General features: G+C 47.4%; 1 protein-coding gene across 2 annotated transcripts in view; it reads right to left on the reverse strand.

Annotated features, from left to right (window-relative positions):
* The window catches only part of pde11a (phosphodiesterase 11a), a 609195-nt gene that overhangs the window by 238430 nt on the left and 349219 nt on the right, over positions 1 to 21546 (reverse strand). For both annotated transcript variants that reach the window (XM_070875770.1, XM_070875769.1), the window contains one exon: positions 12547 to 12639. In XM_070875770.1, coding sequence (XP_070731871.1) covers positions 12547 to 12639 — 93 coding nt within the window. The remainder of the gene's footprint in view (positions 1 to 12546; positions 12640 to 21546) is intronic.

Raw genomic sequence — 21546 nt, forward strand, 5'->3', positions numbered from 1 at the left:
GAGGAAGTCAGGCCGTTTCAGAGACGGATGGATGAACTCTCCGTCCAAGCCGACTGCCTATTGTGGGGCAGCCTGGTAGTCATGCCCCAGAAAGGAAGGGAAGTGTTCATCAGGGAACTCCACAGCGAGCACCCTGGCATCGCGTTAATGAAGGCTATTGCCCGGTCACACGTGTGGTGGCCGGGGATTGACTCAGACCTGGAACACTGGGTTCGCAGGTGCACGACGTGTGCCCAGCTGGGCAATGCCCCCAGGGAGGCCCCACTTAGCCCGTGGCCCTGGCCCACCAGGCCATGGTCACGTATTCATGTGGGAAAAATGTTCCTGATCGTTGTCGATGCATACTCGAAGTGGATCGAGTGCATCATATTGAACTCGTGCATGACATCCATCACTGTGGAGAGTCTGTGTACGGTTTTGCGACCCACAGCTTGCCGGACATCCTGGTCAGCGATAATGGCCCGTGTTTTACCAGCCATGAGTTCCAGGAGTTTATGTCAGGCAATGGGATCAAGCATGTCCGGACAGCGCTGTTCAAGCCGGCCTCCAATGGCCAGGCAGAACGGGCGGTCCAAGTCATAAAGCAGGGCATGCTACGCATTCAAGGACCCTCCCTTCAGTATCGCCTATCGCGCCGCCTGCTGGCCTATAGGTCCCGGCCACACTCGCTCACGGGAGTCCCGCCAGCGGAACTCCTCATGAAAAGCACGCTCAAGATGCGGCTGTCCCTCATTCACCCAGACCTGGCAGACATTGTTGAGGGCAAGCGCCAGTCCTAAACCGAGCTCCATGATCAAGGCTCAAGGGGGAGATGTATAGAAATCGATGACCCGGTATTTGTTCTTAACCATGCTGTGAGACCCAAATGGCTTGAGGGCGCCGTAATTGGCAAAGAAGGAAACAGGATCATGGTGGTCAGACTAAACAATGGGCAGATATGCCGCGAACACTTGGACCAAGTAACGACAAGGTTTAGTGCAGACACGGAGGAACCGGAAGAAGAGCATGATGAGATAGCACCCACACCACTGCCAGTGCACGAGCAACAAAGACAGCCCTCAGCATGCACAGTCCCTGCAGCCAGCCCGGACAGGCCGGAATCACCTCAAGTGACAGAGACGCGTGCCGAGGCTCAGCCACCAGAGTCACAACTGCGGCGCTCCACGAGAGAGCGCCGACCACCCGATAGACTTAATCTCTGAAACTAAAAGACCTAAGGGGGGAAGGTGATGTCATGTATTTCACCACCTTGCAATGACGATAAGTATGTAACTATAACTCATGCATACTGTACCTATACCCTTGCAATGCACACCCTGACCACAGGGAGTGAGCTCCTCACCTGAGCTTCCAGGTATAAAAAGGAAGGTCCCACCAAGGATCAACACTCTTTAGTCCTGGGAATAAAGTAACGGTCACAGAGTGACCTTGTCTGATATATCCATGTCTGAAATATCCATGCCTTGACACTACAGGCATGTGCAGAGACACTACAGTAAAGTAACTATTAATTGTTTCTCGCTACAGGACCAATACCTGCTACCTAAGGCAGACGACGTATTTGCGACACTGGCAGGAGGCAAGACGTTCACCAAGCTTGACCTGACTTCGACATACATGACGCAGGAGCTGGAGGAGTCTTCGAAGGGCCTCACCTGCATCAACACGCACAAAGGACTATTCATCTACAACGGATGCCCGTTTGGAATTCGGTCGGCTGCAGCAATCTTCCAGCGAAACATGGAGAGCCTACTCAAGTCGGTGGTTTTTCAGGACGACATATTGGTCACGGGTCGGGACACTGTTGGGCACCTACAAAACCTGGAGGAGGTCCTCCAGTGACTGGATCGCGTAAGGTTGCAGCTGAAAAGGTCAAAATGCATCTTCATGGCAACAGAAGTGGAGTTTTGGGGAGAAAGATCGCAGCGGACAGCATTCGGCCCACAGACACTATCAGGAATGCACCCAGGCCACAGAACGTCATGGAGCTGCGGTCGTTCCTGGGATTCCTCAACTATTTTGATAACTTCCTAGCGGTGTTAAGCACCCTCTTAGAGCCCCTACATGTGTTATTGCGTAAAGGTGAGAACTGGTTATGGGGAAAAAATCAAGTAATTGCTTTTGAGAAAACCAGAACCATTTTATACTCCAACAAGCTGTTTGTATTGTATAACCCATGTAAAAGACTTGTGCTAGGATGTGATGCGTCGTCATACGGAGTCGGGTGTGTATTACAACAAGCTAACATTGCTGGGAAGTTGCAACCTGTCGCCTATGCCTCCAGGAGCTTGTCTAAGGCTGAGAGGGCCGACAGCATGTTTGAGAAAGAGGCATTAGCATGTGTGTTCGGGGTAAAGAAAATGCATCAGTACCTGTTTGGCCTCAAATTTTAGCTGGAAACTGATCACAAGCCCCTCATATCCCTGTTCGCTGAAAACAAGAGGATAAATACGAATGCCTCAGCCCGCATACAAAGGTGGGCACTTGCGCTATCAGCGTATAACTATACTATCTGCCACAGGCCAGGCACCGAGAACTGTGCGGATGCTCTCAGTCGGCTACCATTGCCCACCACGGGGTTGGAAATGGCGCAGCCTGCAAACTTGTTGATGGTGGCGCAGCCCACAGACTTGTTGATGGTCATGGAAGCATTTGAAAATTATAAATCACCTGTCACGGCCCGCCAGATTAGGACTTGGACCAGCCAAGATCCTCTGCTGTCCCTAGTAAAAAACTGTGTACTGCATGGGAGCTGGGCCAGCATTCCCGTTGAAATGCAAGAGCCAATCAAGCCATTCAGCAGCGAAAGGACGAGCTGTCCATTCAGGCAGACTGCCTGTTGTGGTGTAACCACGTAGTGCTACCCAAAAAAGGGCAGGGAGACGTTCATCTCGGATCTCCACAGCACACACCCGGGTATAGTAATGATGAAAGCGATAGCCAGATCCCACGTATGGTGGCCCGGTATCGACTCTGACTTAGAGTCCCGTGTACGGCAATGCAGCCTGTGTGCTCAGTTGAGCAACGCGCCCAGAGAGGCACCACTGTGTTTGTGGTCCATGCCCTCCAGATCATGGTCAAGGATCCATGTCGACTATGCGGGCCCGCTTCTGGTGGTGGTGGATGCTTTTTCAAAATGGATTGAATGTGAAATAATGTCGGGAAGCACTGCCACCGCCACCATTGAAAGCCTGAGGCCCATGTTTGCCACCCACGGCCTGCCTGACATACTGGTCAGTGACAACGGGCCATGTTTCACCAGTGCCGAATTTAAAGAATTCATGACCCGCAATGGGATCAAACATGTCACCTCGGCCCCGTTTAAACCAGCCTCCAATGGGCAGGCAGAGCGGGCAGTACAAACCATCAAACAGAGCCTTAAACGAGTCACAGAAGGCTTACTCCAAACCTGCCTGTCCCGAGTACTGCTCAGCTACTGCACGAGACCCCACTCGCTCACAGGGGTGCCCCCGGCTGAGCTGCTCATGAAAAGGACACTTAAAACTAGACTCTCGCTGGTTCACCCCAAGCTGCATGATCAGGTAGAGAGCAGGCGGCAGCAACAAAGTTTAAACGATGGTCGCGCCACTGTGTCACGGGAAATGATCTGAATGACCCTGTGTATGTGCTAAACTATGGACATGGTCCCAAGTGGATCGCGGGCACAGTGATAGCTAAACAAGGGAGTAGGGTGTTTGTAGTCAAACTAGACAATGGACAAATTTGCAGAAAGCACCTGGACCAAACGAGGCTGCGGTTCACAGACTGCCCTGAACAACCCACAGCAGACACCACCTTTCTCGAGCCCATAACACACACCCAAACGATCAACGACACCACGTCGGACCAGGAAATCAAACCCATCACGCGCAACAGCCCAGCAAGGCCAGGCTCACCTAGCAGCCCTGCAGGGCAAACAACACGCCAGCCCAGCGAGGGCACAGCCAACACACCAGAACAGACATTTGTACCAAGGCGGCCCACCAGGGAAAGAAAGGTTCCCGACCGCCTCACCTTGTAAATAGTTTTCACTTTGACTTTGGGGGTGAGTGAGTGAGTGATAAAGCATGCACTCCCATGTTCCGCCACCAGGGAGTGCATCCCCTGAAGTCCCAAGGGATCCCAGCATCCCTTGGGAGCACTGTTTATAAGCCGGCCCCGAAGGCCTGTTCCTCACTCTGGAGTGTCTTAATAAAGACTGAGGTCACTGTTACTTTAACTCCCCTGTGTGCAGTCTCATCTGTGTTAGGAACACAATACTAACTTTTTGTGTTTCATGTACGAGGACACCCAGATCCCTCTGTACCTCAGCATTTTGTAATCTCTCCCCATTTAAATAATAATGTGCTTTTTTATTTTTCCTGCCAAAGTGGATAACCTCACATTTTCCCACATTATACTCCATCTGCCAAATTTTTGGCCACTCATTTAGCATGTCTGTATCTCTTAGCAGATTCTTTGTGTCCGCCGCACAACTTGCTTTCCCACTTATTTTTTTATCTAGCAAATTTGGTTACATTACACTCGGTCCCCTCATTCAAGTCATTAATATAGATTGTAAATAGTTGAGGCGCCAGTACTAATCCCTGTGGCACCCCACTAGTTACAGTTTGCCAGCCTGAAAATGACCCACTTATCCCGACTTTCTGTTTTTTGGTGGTTAGTTAATCCTCTATTCATGCTAATATATTACCCCAACCCCGTGAGCTCTTATCTTGTGCAGTAACCTTTTATGTGGCACCTTATCGAATGCTTTCTGGAAATCCAAATACATGACATCTACTGGTTTCCCTTGAGCCACCCTGCTCGTTACATCCTCAAAGAACTACAGCAAATTTGTCAAACATGATTTCCTTTCCATAAAATCATGTTGACTCTGCATTATGATTTTCTAAATGTCCTACTACTGCTTCTTTAATAATGAACTCCAGCATTTTCCAAATGACAGATGTTAGGCTAACTGGTCTATTGTTGCCAGCTTTCTGTCTCCCTCCTTTCTTAAATAGGGCATTACATTTGTGGTTTTCCAATCTGCTGGGACCTCTCCAGAATCCAGGGAATTTTGCTCTCTAATAACTGCAATTAATTTATTAAATTAATTTAAACTAGATTAACTAATTAAAACTAAAAATAATTAATTGAAAAAATTAACTAAGTGCCTGCAGCTCAAGCAACCTCTGCTCAGAATTGTTGAGCTAGAGTCCGAGCTGCAGACATTGCGGTGCATCAGGGAGGGGGAGAGTTACCTGAACACTTTGTTCCAGATGGCAGTCACAACCTTTGGTTAAGCAGTTCTTTAGAGTTAGTAAATTGTCAGAGACAGGAGGGTGTGATTGTGAGTCAGGAAGGAATGAGGACCCAGGATGTAATGATGGAGGAGCTTCAGGCCTTGACCTTGTCCATCAGGTATAATGTACTTGCTGCCTGTATGGATGAAAACAAGAACTGCAGGGAGGATGAGCAAACTGACCATGGCACCGTGATACAGGAGGCCATTCAAGTTGAGGGGGGTGGGGAAGGGGGTCGGGGAGTAAAAAGGAATGTTGTAGTGGTAGGGGACAATATAGTCAGGGGGATAGATACTGTCCTCTGTAGCCATGAAAGGGAGTCCTGAAGGGTGTGTTGCCTGCCCAGGTGCCAGGGTTCAGGGCATTTCCTCAAGGCTGGTGAAGATTTTGGAGTGGGAGGGGGAGGATCCAGTTGTTGTGATCCACATAGGAACCAACGACATATAGTCCATGGAACAGGCTATTTTAGATCTTGCATTGTGTAATGAGACAGGGTTAATTAGTAATATCATAGTCAAGGATTCTCTGGGGAAGAGTAATCATAATATGATTGAATTTCACGTTGAGTTTGAGGGTGAAATATTTAAGTCCGAAATGAGAACAATAAAACCAATTACATATGGGGCGAGTTGGCTAAAGTAGGTTGGGAAATTAGATTAAAAGGTAGATGGTAGATAAGCAGTGGCAAACATTTAAAGAGATATTCTAAAATTCTAAATGAATATACATTCAATTGAGAAATAAACACTCCACAGGAAAAGTGATCCATCAGTGACTAATTAAAGAAGTTAACGATTGTATTAGATTAAAAGAAGAGGCTTATAATGTTGTGAACATAAGAACTTAAGAAATAGGAGCAGGAGTAGGCCATATGGCCCCTCGAGCCTGCTCCGCCATTAATACGATCGTGGCTGATCCGATCATGGACTTAGGTCCATTTCCCTGCCTGCTCCTCATAACCCCTTATCCCCTTATTGTTTAAGAAACTGTCTATCTCTGTCTTAAATTTACTCAATGTCCCGCTTCCACAGCTTTCTGAGACAGCGAATTCCACATATTTGCAACGTTCTGAGAGAAGAAATTCCTCCTCATCTCAGTTTAAAATGGGCAGCCCCTTATTCAAAGATTATGTTCCCTAGTTCGAGTCTCCCCTATCAGTGGAAACATCCTCTATGCATCCTTGTCAAGCCCCCTCATAAACGTATATCCAAATGGCATAAGGTGCCACATAAAAGGTTTCTACGCAAGATAAGGGCTCATGGGATTGAGGGTAATATATTAGCATGGATAGAGGATTAGTTAACGGACAGAAAACAGAGAGTAGGGATAAACAGGTTATTTTCCGGTTGGCAGGATATAACTAGTGGGGTGCCGGAAGGATCAGTGCTGGGGCCTCAGCTATTTACAATCTATATTAATGACTTAAATAAAGGGACCGAGTGCAATGTAACCAAGTATGCTGATGATACAAAGCTAGATGGAAAAATAAGCTGTGAGGAGGACACAAAGAGCCTGCAAAGGGATAGAGATAAGAACATAAGAATATGAGAAATAGGAGCAGGAGTAGGCCATTTGGTCCCTCGAGCCTGCTCCATCATTTACCGGTAATAAGATTATGGCTGATCTGATCTTGGGCTTCCCTTCCACTTCTCTGCCCGCTCCCCATAACCCTTCACTCCCTTATCGCTCAAAAATGTGTCTATCCCCACCTTAAATATATTCAATGATCCAGCCTCCACAGCTCTCTGGGGCAGAGAATTCCACAGATTTACGACCCTCTGAGAGAAGAAATTCCTCCTCATCTCCGTTCTAAATGGGCAAACCCTTATTCTTAAACTATGACCCCTAATTCTAGATTCCCCCACGAGTGGAAACATTCTCTCTGCCTTGTCGAGCCCCCTCAGTACCTTATATGTTTCAATAAGATCACCTCTCATTCTTCTCAACTCCAATGAGTATAAGCCCAACCTGCTCAACCTTTCTAGATAGCTTACATGAGTGGGCAATTAGGTGGCAGATGGAGTACAATGTGGTTATTCACTTTGGTAGGAAAATAGAAAAACAGAATATTTTTTAAATGGTGAGAAACTATTAAATATTGTTGTTCAGAGAGATTTAGGTGTCTTCATACAGGAAACACAGAAAGTTAGTATGCAGATACAGCAAGAAATAAGGATGGCAAATGGAATGTTGGCCTTTATTGCAAGGGGGTTGGAGTATAAGAGTAAAGAATTCTTGCTACAATTTTACAGGGCTTTGTTGAGTATTATGCACAGTATTGGTCTCCTTATCTGAGGAAGGATATACTTGCCTTAAAGGCAGTGCAACGAAGGTTTACTAGATTGATCCCTAGGATGAGAAGCTTGTCCTATGAGGAAAGATTGAGTAGATTGGGTCTATACTCTCTGGAGTTTAGAAGAATGAGAGGTGATCGCATTGATACATATACGATTCTGAGCGAGATTGACAGAGTAAATTCTGAGAGGTTGTTTCCCCTGGCTGGAGAGTCTAGAACTAGGGGACATCTCAGGATAAGGGGTGGGCCATTTAAGACCGAGATGAGGATGAATTTCTTTATTCAGAAGTTTGTGAATCTTTGGAATTATCTACCCCAAAGGACTGTGGATGCTGAGTCGTTGAGTATATTCAAGGCTGAGATAGATAGATTTTTAGGCTCTAGGGGAATCAAGGGATATGGGAATCGGGCAGGAAAGTGGAGTTGAGGTCAAAGATCAGCCATGATCTGATTGAATGGTAGAGCAGGCTCGAGGGGTCGTATGGCCTACTTCTGCTCATCATTGAATCATAGAAATTCATGGCACAGAAGGAGGCCATTCGGTCCATCATGTCTGTGGTGGCCAAAAAAGAGCTATCCAGTCTAATCACACTTTCCAGCTATTGGTCCATAGTCTTGTAGGCCACGACACTTAAAGTGTATATCCAAGCACTTTTTAAATGCAATGAGGGTCTCTGCCTCTCCCCCATTTCAGGCAGTGAGTTCTAGACCCCCACCACCCTCTGGGTAAAAAAATGTCTCCTCAACTCCCCTCTAAACGTTATACCAATTAGTTATATCGAGGCCCCCTGGTTATTGACCTCTCTGCTAAGGAAAATAGGTCCTTCATAGCCACTCTATCTAGACCCCTCATAATTTGATGCACCTCAATTAAGTCTCCCCTCAGCCTCCTCTGTTCCAAAGAAAACAACCCCAGCCTATCTTATCTTTCCTCATAGCTAAAATTCCCCAGTCCTGGCAACATCCTCGTAAATCTCCTTTGAACCCTCTCTAGTGCAATCACATCTTTCCTGTAATATGGTGACCAGAACTGGATGCAGTACTCTAGCTGTGGCCTAACTAGTGTTTTATACAGTTCAAGCATAATCTCCCTATTCTATGCCTTGGCTATTAAAGGAATGTATCCCATATGCCTTCTTAGCCACCTTATCTACCTGTCCTATCTTCAGGGATCTGTGGAGATGCACTCCAAGGTCCCTCTGTTCCTCTACTCTTGTCAATATCCTACCATCTACTGAGTATTCTCTTGCCTTGTTAGGCCTCCCCAAATGTATTACCTCACACTTCTCCAGAATGAATTCTATTTGCCAATATTCTGCCCACCTGACCAGTCCATTGATATCTTCCTGTAGTCTACAGCTTCCTTCCTCACTATCAACCACAAGGCCACTTTTTAGTCCCATCTGCAAACTTCTTAATCATGCCCCCGATATTGAAGTCTAAATCATTGATATATACCACAAAAAGCAAGGGATGTAATACCTGTGGAACGCCACTGAAAACAGCCTTCCAGTCACAAAAATACCTAGCAACCATTACCCTTTGCTTCCTGCCTCTTTTGGATCCAACTTGCCACTTTCCCTTGGATTCCATGGGCTTTTACTCCCTTCATTCTTTTGGTGATGATCTTAAATTTAAACCTGAAAAATTTAAAGGTAAGTCTCTTCCATACCCTCATATCCATGCTAAAGTAGAGCATTCAAAACTGGACAATAAGAATGATATTTGAGTCCCTACCACCTTGTTTGTGCTGAAAAACAGGGCAGTAGCAGGACCAAAATAACACGTGAAATAGAAGTGCTGGCTTCCGTGCTGCATTTCCACCTTCGCTGGTTTTCAGGGGGGCCTCAATCCAGGCGACCAGAGCTCCCATGGAAAACAGGCAAGAGCCTCAACAATATGTTTACTGGCATTAAGTGATGTACTTCTGCCTCCCAACACTATTTTCATACATCATCATCATCATCATAGGCAGTCCCTTGGAATCAAGGAAGACTTGCTTCCACTCCTGAAGTGAGTTCTTTGGTGGCTGAACAATCCAATACGAGAGCCACAGATTCTGTCACAGGTGGGACAGACATTCGCCAAGGGAAGGGTTGCTTGGGACTGGTTTGGCACATGTTCCTTCCGCTGCCTGCGCTTGACCTCTTCACGCTCTTGGCGTTGAGATAAGAAGAACTCAACGCCCTCCCGGTGGTTGCAGTCAAGGTCCCTGAGGTTCTTTGCCTCTGGCTCCTTACTGGCTGCCACACAGGATATCAGTAACATCACTCAGTCTGCAGACCATTCTTGCATTAAGCAGATGACTAATGCCTTCACTTTCATCATTTTCCCATTGGACATCTGGAAGCCGCAGGATAGGTCTCTGGCGTTCACATATATTTCAGGATTCTCCCAAGTCCAGCATGCTATTGACTGCACTCATGTCACCTTGCAGTCTCCTTTACACAACCCCACGACCTTCATTAATCACAAGGGCTTCCAGATGTGATTGTAGTTTACTATGACCATGTTATATATGGCGATTTAAGAGGATTCTTGCAATGATTTTCCTGGTGGTCGACAGCAGGAAAATTCCTCTGTCGTTACTCTCAGATCTCCTGGCATGATCTCCTCCTTCCAGATAAGAGAGATGGGGTCATGGATCCGCGCCAGTAGTGCTTCTCCGCCACGTTTTAGTGCTTCGGCGGGGATTCCATCTGTTCCTGATGACATGTTGTTCTTCAGTTGTTGGATGGCCTTTTCAACCTCACACAGGCTGTGGTTGTGCTGAGATGGTGGCGGATGGTATGCTGTGAGATGGAGTCAAGGATACTCACGTCGAAGACAGAGTCTCAGCTGAGGAGATCCTCGAAGTGCCCCTTCCAGCGGGCACTGACTGCCTCTCTGTCCTTGATGAGCACCTCTCCATTCTTGGCCAGCAGTGGGGTCGGGCCTTGGGTGCTTGGGCCGTAGGTCGTCTTGATTGCGCTGAAGAATCCTCGCACATCGTGGTTGTCGGCTAGCTGCTGGATTTCTTGAGATTTGGCCACCCACCCTCTGTTCTTTAGGTCATGGATTTCCTGTTGGACCTCTGCCTTTAGATGCCTGTAGAGCTGCTTTCTTCCCCTCGAGTTGTGTTGCTGCTTCCTGTGGCTGAAGAACTCCTCCCAGAGTCACAATGCGGATTCCGCCCACTAAGGGGTACAATGGACATGATCTTCACCGCACTGCAGATTCAAGAGAAATGCAGGGAACAGCACCAACCCTTCTTCGACCTCACAAAAGCCTTCGATCCTGTCAACCATGAGGGATTATGGAGCGTCCTCTTCAGATTCGGCTGCCCTGAAAGGTTTGTCACTGTGCAGGGCCCAGTATAAAAGGCTGCCCACCATGCTTGTGCCTTACTCTGGAATTACAAATAAAGGACCAAGGTCACTACAGTTTGAGTACAACACAGTGCCTCGTGGTGTCATTCATAAGTGCATTACAGACGAAACAATCACTATTCTCCGCCTGCTGCACGATGACATGCAAGCCAGTTCATTGGATATATTCAAGAGGGAGTTAGATATGGACCTTACGGCTAAAGGGATCAAGGGGTATGGAGAGAAAGCAGGAAAGGGGTACTGAGGTGAATGATCAGCCATGATCTTATTGAATGGTAGTGCAGGCTCGAAGGGCCGAATGACCTACTCCTGCACCTATTTTCTATGTTTCTATGTTTCTATGTGATCCTGACCAATGGATCCACCACAGACCCATTCCACGTTCGGACCGGGGTCACGTAAGGCTGTGTCATCGCACCACCGCTCTTCTCGATCTTCCTTGCTGCAATGCACCATCTCACCCTTGGTAAGTTCCCCGCTGTTAAATTACTGGAAAAATGGGAATCTGGTCAACCTCCGCCTCCTCCAGGCCAGATCCAAGGTCATCCCATCCTCTGTCATCAAACTACAGTATGCAGACGACACCTGTGTCTGCGCACACTCGGAGGCCGAACTCCAAGCCATCATCAACACCTTCACCGAGGCATACGAGAGCATGGGCCTTATACTAAACATCCATAAGACAAAGGTCCTCGACCAACCTGACCCCGCCATACAGCACTGCCCCCCGGTCATCAAAATCCATGATAAGGCCTTGGACAACGTGGACCATTTTCCATACCTCGGGAGTTTACTGTCAACAAGGGCAGACATCGACGACGAGGTCCTACACTGCCTTCAGTGTGCCAGTGCAGCTTTCAGTTGCCTGAGGAAGAGAGTGTTTGAAGAGCAGGACCTCAAACCCGGCAACAAGCTCATGGTCTACAGAGCAGTGGTGATACCCATCCTCCTATATGGCTCAGAGATGCGGACTATGTACAACAGGTACCTCAAAACACTGGAGAAGTACCACCAACACTGCCTCTGCAAGATCCTGCAAATCCATTGGCAGGATAGGCACACCAACGTCAGTGTCCTCGCTAAGGCCAATATCCCCAGCATTGAAGCATTGTCCACGCTCGATCAGCTCCCGCTGGACGGGCCACATCAACTGCATGCCTGACATGAGACTCCCAAAACAAGCGCTTTACTCGGTGCTCCGACACGGCAAGCAGGCAGAAGAAATGCTTCAAGGAAGGACACCCTCAAAGCCTCCTTAAAAAAATGTAACATCCCCACTGACACCTCGGAATCCCTGGTCCAAGATAGTCCAACGTGAAGCAGAAGCATCCGGGAAGGTGCTGAATACCTCGAGTCTCTTTGCCGAGAGCAAGCTGAAGCCAAGCGTCGACAACGGAAGGAGCGCGTGGCAGCCCAGGCACCCCATCTATCCGCTCCTTCAACCACCATCTGCCCCACCTGTGACAGAGACTGTCAGTCCCACATTGGACTCTTCGGTCACCTGAGAACTCATTTTTAGTGCGGAAGCAAGTCATGATGATGTTATATATGGAAGCAAGAATTCTGTTTTAATACAGTATATAAAGATACTCACATCAAGAGCTACAGATTGCTTTGCCCAGGATTTTTTCACTTGATCATACATTATAGTGTTGTTGATGCCAAGGCCGCAGAAAATAACAAATGCCTGAAATGAATATTAACAAAATCACAATGTTAAATATCTAAATTCTACATGTATATTCCTTCTCCAGAGTTAAAGTCCCAACATTAATAATAATGGTTGTAAATTTTAAAATTAATGCTGGCCACAAGTACTTTTGACTTTTTCACTTCCATGTTTAGGTGTTTTGGGGGCAAAAGGGAAGACACTGTGGTGCAAGATTGCAGCATATTTCATAGTTGGGAATGAACCTGCAGCTTATAACATGCACCATTTTATAGTATTTCTCTGTATATTGACCATTGTGCTTAAAATATATTTCACTTATTTTTCAGCCATCTGGCCATTCACAGACCATTATAATTTTTGAAATTGTAATGCAGATTTTGAAGGTTTAGATTTTTTTTCTTGGTCTTTAAAAAAATGATCTGGTGAAAAGAAAATCAGATTCTAGAAAGCAGAGTGGCCTGCAGTTTTAAATACCTGCTGTAATGTTTATTAGTTAACACGTGCAATTCTATAGCTATTAAATAGCTATATAAATAAATGTGTCTTCATACAATGTTGCTCAACAACCATAATAATTCTTTAGAGTTTTCAATAACCTGCAACTAAATCCAGACAGAGTGAAATTAAATTACTTACAGAAATGTGATCAGTTTTTAAATGTTAAACATATAAGGGGGAAATTGCTCCTTTCTTTAAGGCCCGGACGGAGGTAATGGGGCGGTAAGGCCTTTCCGACCGGGTACAGACAGCGGGCCGGGCACAGCGGAAACCCGTTCCCGCCGCCCCCAGTATTTCCGACCCGCCCGGCGCTCCGACGCGTTGTTGGTCTTGTGCCGACACCTTACCGCCTGCCGGTGACCCCTTTTCTGCCTGCGGGGGGAATTTCCCTGCGGGAGCATGGCCATCGCTTCACACAGTGGGAAGCTGCCGGTGGCTGGGTGATGCGGCCGCCATTTGATATTAATTCTCGTCCAACTCCTAAGTCAGTCCGACAATGGCGGCCGCTGGTTCAATAGGCAGCCTGACACCCCCTCTTGGGTGCCAGGCTGCTGGCCCGGCCGAACCCCTCCCTGGTGACCCAGTGGGCTCCACGTAGGACTCACAGCGTCACTCCCCTTTAAGTGAAGGGGAGGGAAGTTGCGATGCATCAGTGTGACGGTGATGGACACCGCCAAGCTCCCAACATGACACCACCTCAAACAGCGCCTCAAAGCGCTGGGAGGTGGTGTCGGAGTTAAAGAGCCGAATTTTCCAGCTCGTCCCTCCGACTCCTGCCGGGCGGTGAATTTCCGCTTAAATCGAAGTGCCCACCCCAAATTCTCATTGAGGGCAATTTTGGCCCTATAATCTTGAATAAAATTAAGTTGTAAAACATTGAAAATGTTTCTGCCCCATTTGATTCCAAAAATTGAAACTGACCTTGTCATTCTGAACTTCATGTTGATTGTTCAGAATTGGGAAGCTTTATCAAATAACCTGAAAATGCTTTGTTGCACTTACCCATGCTTTCAAGCCATTGCAAAATTACACTTCACTTTTAAATGCTAAATACTCTGCTGTGTATAATTAAATTATAATAAATACTTTAGTAAGATACAATAATAAAATGAACACAATATTGTAAAGTTTCAAATATGATAGCACCTATTAAAATAAATAACATTACACTTTTATTACTTATTTTTTACATTGGTAGGAACAAATATTTAATTATAGAAGTGCATTACTTATTAATATTAATTTTTATATTTGGGATGGTGCAGCTTCATTAAACACTAGTTTAATGAAGACATTTAAAATGGAGTGTTGCTTGTTTCTCTTCCTTCCTCACCACTTCCCCCATAAAATGTTTCTTTAGTGCATTTTTTATCTTTAGTGCATACAGGATATCAGTTTTTCCCCTGCTAAAATCCTACTACTTGCCAACTGAATTCCTGTATGCACTAAAGATGAATTTTGTAAGGCCTCACACTAACAACAGGCATGCTCTGCCTGCAATTTCCCATCTAGTGAAATCACTGATGAACCTTTGTGAAATTTACCCCGAAATGTAAATTAACATTTCGGCTTAAAGAGCAAGCTCCTTGTGTTGCTCAAAAAGGTTAGAAGTCTGGATAGCGAATAAACTATTCTTTATAAAAGCAAATACTGGAGCCAAAATTTGTTTCATGTGAGCAATGCTTTCAATACAATCGTAAAACCTTACAGAACAATCAGAAATGAAATGAGAAAGAAAAATGAGCTTCACAAGCATGAAGAGAGAAAAGGGGCTGAGACTAAAAAGCCCATTGGAAACTTCAGAAACATGACAAAGCGATGATTAGAGGGGACTGGAGTGAGTATAGCTACAGACACGAAACACAACAGCAAGAAATTATCTGCAACAGTAAGAGGTCAATTAGGGACTAGTGGGGTAGTGCAAAGTTCAGTGCTGGGACCCCAGCTATTTACAATATACATTAATGATTTAGATGAAGGAATTGAATGATAAATCTTCAGATTTGCAAATGACACTAAGCTGGGTGGCGGTGTGAGCTGTGAGGAAGATGCTAAGAGGCTGCAGGGTGACTTGGGCAGGTTAGGTGAGTGGGCAAATGCATGGCAGATGCAGTATATTGTAGATAAATGTGAGGTTATCCACTTTGGTGGCAAAAACAGGAAGGCAGAATATTATCTGAATGGTGACAGATTAGGAAAAAGGGAGGTGCAACGAGACCTGGGTGTCATGGTACATCAGTCATTGAAAGTTGGCATGCAGGTACAGCAGGCGGTGAAGAACGCAAATGGCATGTTGGTCTTCATAGCAAGAGGAATTGAGTATAGGAGCAGGGAGGTTTTACTGCAGTTGTACAGGGTCTTGGTGAGGTCACACCTTGAATATTGTGTACAGTTTTGGTCTAATCTGAGGAAGGACATTTTTGCTATTGCGGCACTGGAGCTGCGGGTGGATTTACTCTGGAGCATCCACGACGCTGAGAATGACGTGAATAGCACATTTAGAGAGTTGGTCGTTGGTCTTACCGCAGGTAAAGGATACACAGCCAGATAAGGAATGGGTGACCAACAAGAAGAGCAGTGCAAGGAAGGTAGTGCAGGGGTCCCCTGTGGTCATCCCCCTGCAAAACAGATACATCGCTTTGGGTACTGTTGAGGGGGATGACTCATCAGGGGAGAGCAGCAGCAGCCAAGTTCATGGCACCGTGGGTGGCTCTGCTGCACAGGAGGACAGGAAAAAGAGTGGGAGAGCTATAGTGGTAGGGGATTCTATTGTAAGGGGAATAGATAGACGTTTCTGCGGCCACAACCAAGACTCCCTGTGCAAGGGTCAAGGATGTCTCGGAGTGGGTGCAGGAAATTTTGAAAAGGGAGTGTGAACAGCCAGTTGTGGTGCATATAGGTACCAACGATATAGGTAAAAAACGGGATGAGGTCCTACGAGACAAATTTAGGGAGCTAGGAGCTAAATTAAAAAGTAGGGCCTCAAAAGTAGTAATCTCAGGATTGCTACCAGTGCCACGTGCTAGTCAGAGTAGGAATCGCAGGATAGCTCAGATGATTACGTGGCTTGAGGAGTGGTGCAGAAGGGAGGTATTCAAATTCCTGGGACATTGGAATCGGTTCTGGGGAAGGTGGGACCAGTACAAACCGGATGGTCTGCACCTGGGCAGGACTGGAACCAATGTCCCAGGGGGAGTGTTTGCTAATGCTGTTGGGGAGGAGTTAAATTAATATAGCAGGGGGATGGGAACCTATGCAGGGAGACAGAGGGAAGTAGAATGGGGGCAGAAGCAAAAGATAGAAAGAAGAAAAATAAAGTGGAGGGCAGAGAAACCTAAGGCAAAATGCAAAAAGGGCCACGTTACAGCAAAATTCTAAAGGGGCAAAGTGTGTTAGAAAGACAAGCCTGAAGGCTCTGTGCCTCAATGCGAGGAGTATTCAGAATAAGGTGGACAAATTAACTGCGCCAATAGCAGTTAACGGTTATGATGTAATTGGCATCACGGAGACATGGCTCCAGGGTGACCAAAGCTGGGAACTCAACATCCAGGGATAGTCAACATTTAGAAAGGATAGACAGAAAGGAAAAGGAGGCAGGGTGGCGGTAAAGTCCTTACTCTACAGTATGAAAGCACACGAGGCACATTCTGGGGACAAGGTCACTCTGTGACCTTAACTCTTTATTCACAGGACTCCAAAGACGATGACCCTGCATGTGACCTCCCTTTTTCTACCTGTGTAATCAGGTAAGGAGTGTCTTCCACAAGTTCACCCCTTATGGTCAAGGTGTGCATCTAGGTTGAGTGTATCCAGTAATACAGTGGTGCTACATTGTGGTTACATACATGATATCACCTCCCCCTCCAAAGTCTTATTGGGATCATAGGTTTAGTCTTTCAGGTGGTCTACGCTCCCTCGTGGAGCGCCGCAGTTGGGGCTCTGGTTGTTGGACACTGACGTGAGTGTCTGTCACCTGTGGTGATTCCGGCCTGTCCAGGTTGACCACAGGGACTATGCATTCTTCTGATTGCTCTTGTTGCTCGTTCACTGGCGGTGTTGTGAGCTCCATCTCATGGTCTTCTTCAGATTCCTCTGTATCGATGCTGAACCTTTTTTTACTTGGTCCAGATGCTTACGGCATATCTGACCATTGTTGAGTTTTACCACAATGACCCTATTCCCCTCTTTGTCAATTACAGTGCCCTCAAGCCATTTGGGCCCCATGGCGTGATTGAGGACGAATGCAGGATCATTTATTTCTAAACATCTCCCCCTCGAATTACGATCATGGTACTCGTTTTGTGACTTGCACTTGCCCTCAACTATGTCGGTCAGGATTGGGTGAATGAGGGACAACCGAGTTTGGAGTGTCCGTTTCATTAGTAGCTCTGCGGGTGGGACCCCCATGAGCGAGTGCAGTCGGGATCTATAGGCCAGCAGGAGACACGACAGGCGGCATTGTAGGGAGGGTCCTTGAATCCTGAACATCCCTTGCTCAATGATTTGGACCGCACATTCCGCCTGGCCATTGGAGGCCGGCTTGTACGGCGCAGTCCTGACGTGGTTGATGCCATTGCCTGACATAAATTCGTGGAATTTGTAGCTTGTGAAACATGGGCCGTTATCACTAACCAGGATGTCCGGCAAGCCATGGGTTGCAAAGATTGCACGTAGGCTTTCCACGGTGGTGGATGATGTGCATGAATTCAGAATGATGCACTCGATCCATTTCGAGTACGCATCTACCACAATAAGGAACATCTTACCCATGAATGGGCCCACATAGTCAACATGAATGCGTGACCATGGCCTGGTGGACCAGGGCCACGGGTTGAGCGGGGCCTCCCTGGGGGCATTACCCAGCTGGGCACACGTTGTGCACCTGTGAGCACAGTGTTCCAGGTCTGAATCAATTCCAGGCCACCAAACGTGTGACCGGGCAATAGCCTTCATCAGTACAATGCCTGGGTGCTCGCTGTGGAGTTCCCTGATGAATACCTCCCTGCCCTTCTGGAGCACAACTACCCGGCTGCCCCATAGTAGGCAGTCGGCTTGGATGGAGAGTTCATCCATCTGTCTGTGGAACGGTCTGACCTCCACAGGGCATGCTCCGTGCCAATCCCCAGTCAGGACATATTTCTTAATCAGGGATAGGAGGGGATCTCTATTTGTCCAGATTTTGATCTGGTGGGCTGTGATGGGGGAGCCTTCGCTGTCAAAGGCATCGACAGCCATGACCATCTCGGCGCTTTGCTGGGCTGCCCCTTCGGTGGTGGCCAGTGGAAGCCTGCTGAGCGCGTCAGCGCAATTTTCGGTGCCGGGCCGGTGCCGGATGGAGTAGTCTTAAGCAGCCAGCATGAGAGCCCATCGCTGTATGCAAGCTGATGCATTGGCATTGTTAGCCTTGCTGTCTGACAACAGGGATGTTAATGGCTTGTGGTCCGTCTCTAATTCAAACTTCCTAACAAAGAGGTACTGATGCATTTTTTTTACACCATAGACACATGCAAGCGCTTCCTTCTCGACCATGCCATATCCCTGTTTTGCTTGAGAGAGCGACCTGGAGGCATAAGCCACAGGTTGTAGTTAACCCTCAGCATTGCCCTGCTGCAACACGCACCCAACTCCATAGGACGATGCATCACATGTCAGAACCAATTTTTTACAGGGGTCGGTTAGAGTCAACAACTTGTTTGAACAAAGTAGGTTTCGCGCCCGATCAAAAGCCCGTTCCTGACAGTCCCCCGAAAACCAATTGCAACCCTTACGCAGGAGCACATGTAGTGGCTCCAACAACGTGCTCAAGTTCGGCAGAAATTTCCCGAAATAGTTCAACAGTTCCAGGAATTAACGCAACTCCGATGTGTTACAGGGCCTGGTTGCCTATCGAATCGCCTCTGTTTTGGATTTGGTGGGCCGAATCCCATCTGCAGCAACCCTCCTGCCCAGAAACTCAACCTCAGGAGCTAAGAACACACATTTAGACATCTTGAGTCGCAGGCCTACCCGGTCCAGTCGGCATAGCACCTCCTCCAGGTTGTGGAGGTTTTCCTCGGTGTCTCGACCCGTGATGAGGATGTCGTCCTGGAATACGATCGTTCCAGGAATGGATTTAAGCAGGCTTTCCATATTTTGTTGAAAAATCGTGGCTGTTAATCGAATGCCAAACGGGCACCTGTTATAAACGAACAGTCCCTTGTGCGTGGTGATGGTGGTCAGTAGTTTAGATTCGTCGGCCAGTTGCTGGGTCATATAGGCTGAAGTGAGGTCCAACTTGGTGAACAGCTTGCCGCCTGCCAGTGTGGCGAAGAGGTCCTCCGCTCTCGGGAGCGGGTGCTGATCTTGTCGGGACACCCGATTGATGGTGGCCTTGTAGTCGCCACAGATCCTGATAGAGCCATCCGCTTTTAGGACGTGATCGATGGTGCTCGCCCAGTCGCTGAATTCAACAGGCGAGATGATGCCCTCTCCCAACAGCCGGTCCAATTTGCTCTCGATCTTTTCCCGCATCACATACAGCACCGCTCTGTCTTTCTGGTGCAATGGCCTGGCGTCCGGGGCGATGTGTATCACTACTTTAGTGTCTTTGAAAGTCCCGACGCCAGGTTGGAATAGTGAATCGAATTGTTGTAGGACTTGTGAGCACGAACTTCATTCCACAGATGACATTACGTGAACATCCCCCCATTTCCAGTTCATCTCGGCTAACCAGCTCCTCCCCAACAGTGCGGGACCATTGCCTGGGACAAACCAGAGCGGCAGCCAATCCATTAACCCATTGTGTGTGACAGCCAACATTGCACTGCCTAGCACCGGAATGATTTCTTCAGTGTAATTCCGTAATTGTGTCTCAATACGTGCTAATTTGAATCTACTGGCTTTAAGTGGCCATAGCTTCTCAAATTGCTGAATGCCCATGAGTGATTGGCTGGCCCCAGTGTCCAGCTCCATGCATACAGGGATACCGTTTAATAAAACCCTCATCATCATTGGTGGCATTTTGGTGTATGAACATGGACCCGCTGAACCTCGGCATCCATCGATTTGCCCCAAAAGTCATCCTGCCTCAAAGAACCCTCTTCTGGTCCATTCACCTCAAATATTAGTCTGGTTGCAGACTTCCTGCACTTCTGAACTAAGTGGCCACTGAGATTGCAGTTCCTGCAGACAAACTGTTGAAATCTGCAAGATCTAGCTGAGTGTTTTCCCCCACACCTCCAGCATGAGTTAAAGTTTCCATTGTTGGGAACAAAGGGACTATGGCCAGGCATTCTGCGCTGACTGTCCATTTGACTGTTCTTAAGTACCCTATTAGTGGTGTCAATGGCCCCATCCAGGCCGCATTGCCCACTGTGATGGCGTGAATGTCCGTTCAGCCTGCCTTTGTCTCTGTTGAAGTCCTACTCTGGGGTCTATTGCTGCCTGAGGAGTGTCGGACTGCCCCTGCCTGCCTGCTCTGAGTCGCATTGATGATGTTGACTTCCTGATCCATCGGCACGTTAGAGGCAGAATTGCGCGCGTATATTATTTTCGTCTCTTCCTCCCCCGCCAGGAAAGTTTGAGCTATCAACGTCGCCGCTTCCAAGGTCAAATCCTTGGTCTCAATTAATTTGCGTAAAATTCCCACATGACCGATGCCCTCGATAAAGCAGTCCCTTAGCATCTCCCCCCTGCAGGCATCTATGAACTTACAGAGGCTGGCCAAACACCGGAGGTCCGCTACGAAGTCCGGTATGCTCTGTCCTTCACGACGTAGAATCTGTGTCAGGCCATATGTATGCTACTCACCGGTTTGAGGTGCTCCCCGATCAATTTGCTAAGTTCTTCAAAGGTTTTGTTTGCCGGCTTGTCGGATGCTAGTGAGTCCTTCATGAGCGCGTAAGTCTTTGGTCCGCAGCTGGTCAAAAGATGAGCCCTTCGCTTGTCGGCCATTGCATCCCCCAGCCATTCTTTCATAATGAAGCTTTGCTGAAGCTTCTCAACAAAATTGTCCCAGTCTTCCCCAACACAGCACCGTTCCTCTGTGCTACCGGTGGCCATTCTCGTGGGTTGTGAATTCCCGTTTCTCGTCGCCAATGTAAAGTCCTTACTCTACAGTATGAAAGCACACAAGGCACATTCTGGGGACAAGGTCATTCTGTGACCTTAACTCTTTATTCACAGGACTCCAAAGATGATGACCCTGAATGGGACCTCCCTTTTTATACCTGTGTGATCAGGTAAGGAGTGTCTCCCACAAGTTCACCCCTTGTGCATCTTGGTTGAGTGTATACAGTAATACAGTGGTGTTACATTGTGGTCACATACATGACAGTGGCATTGCTGGTTAAAGAGGAAATTAATGAATTAATGCAATAGTAAGGAAGGACATTAGCTTGGATGATGTGGAATCGGTATGGGTGGAGCTACAGAATACCAAAGGGC

The sequence above is a fragment of the Pristiophorus japonicus genome, chromosome 3, assembly GCF_044704955.1.
Source record: "Pristiophorus japonicus isolate sPriJap1 chromosome 3, sPriJap1.hap1, whole genome shotgun sequence".
Lineage (NCBI taxonomy): Eukaryota > Metazoa > Chordata > Chondrichthyes > Pristiophoridae > Pristiophorus > Pristiophorus japonicus.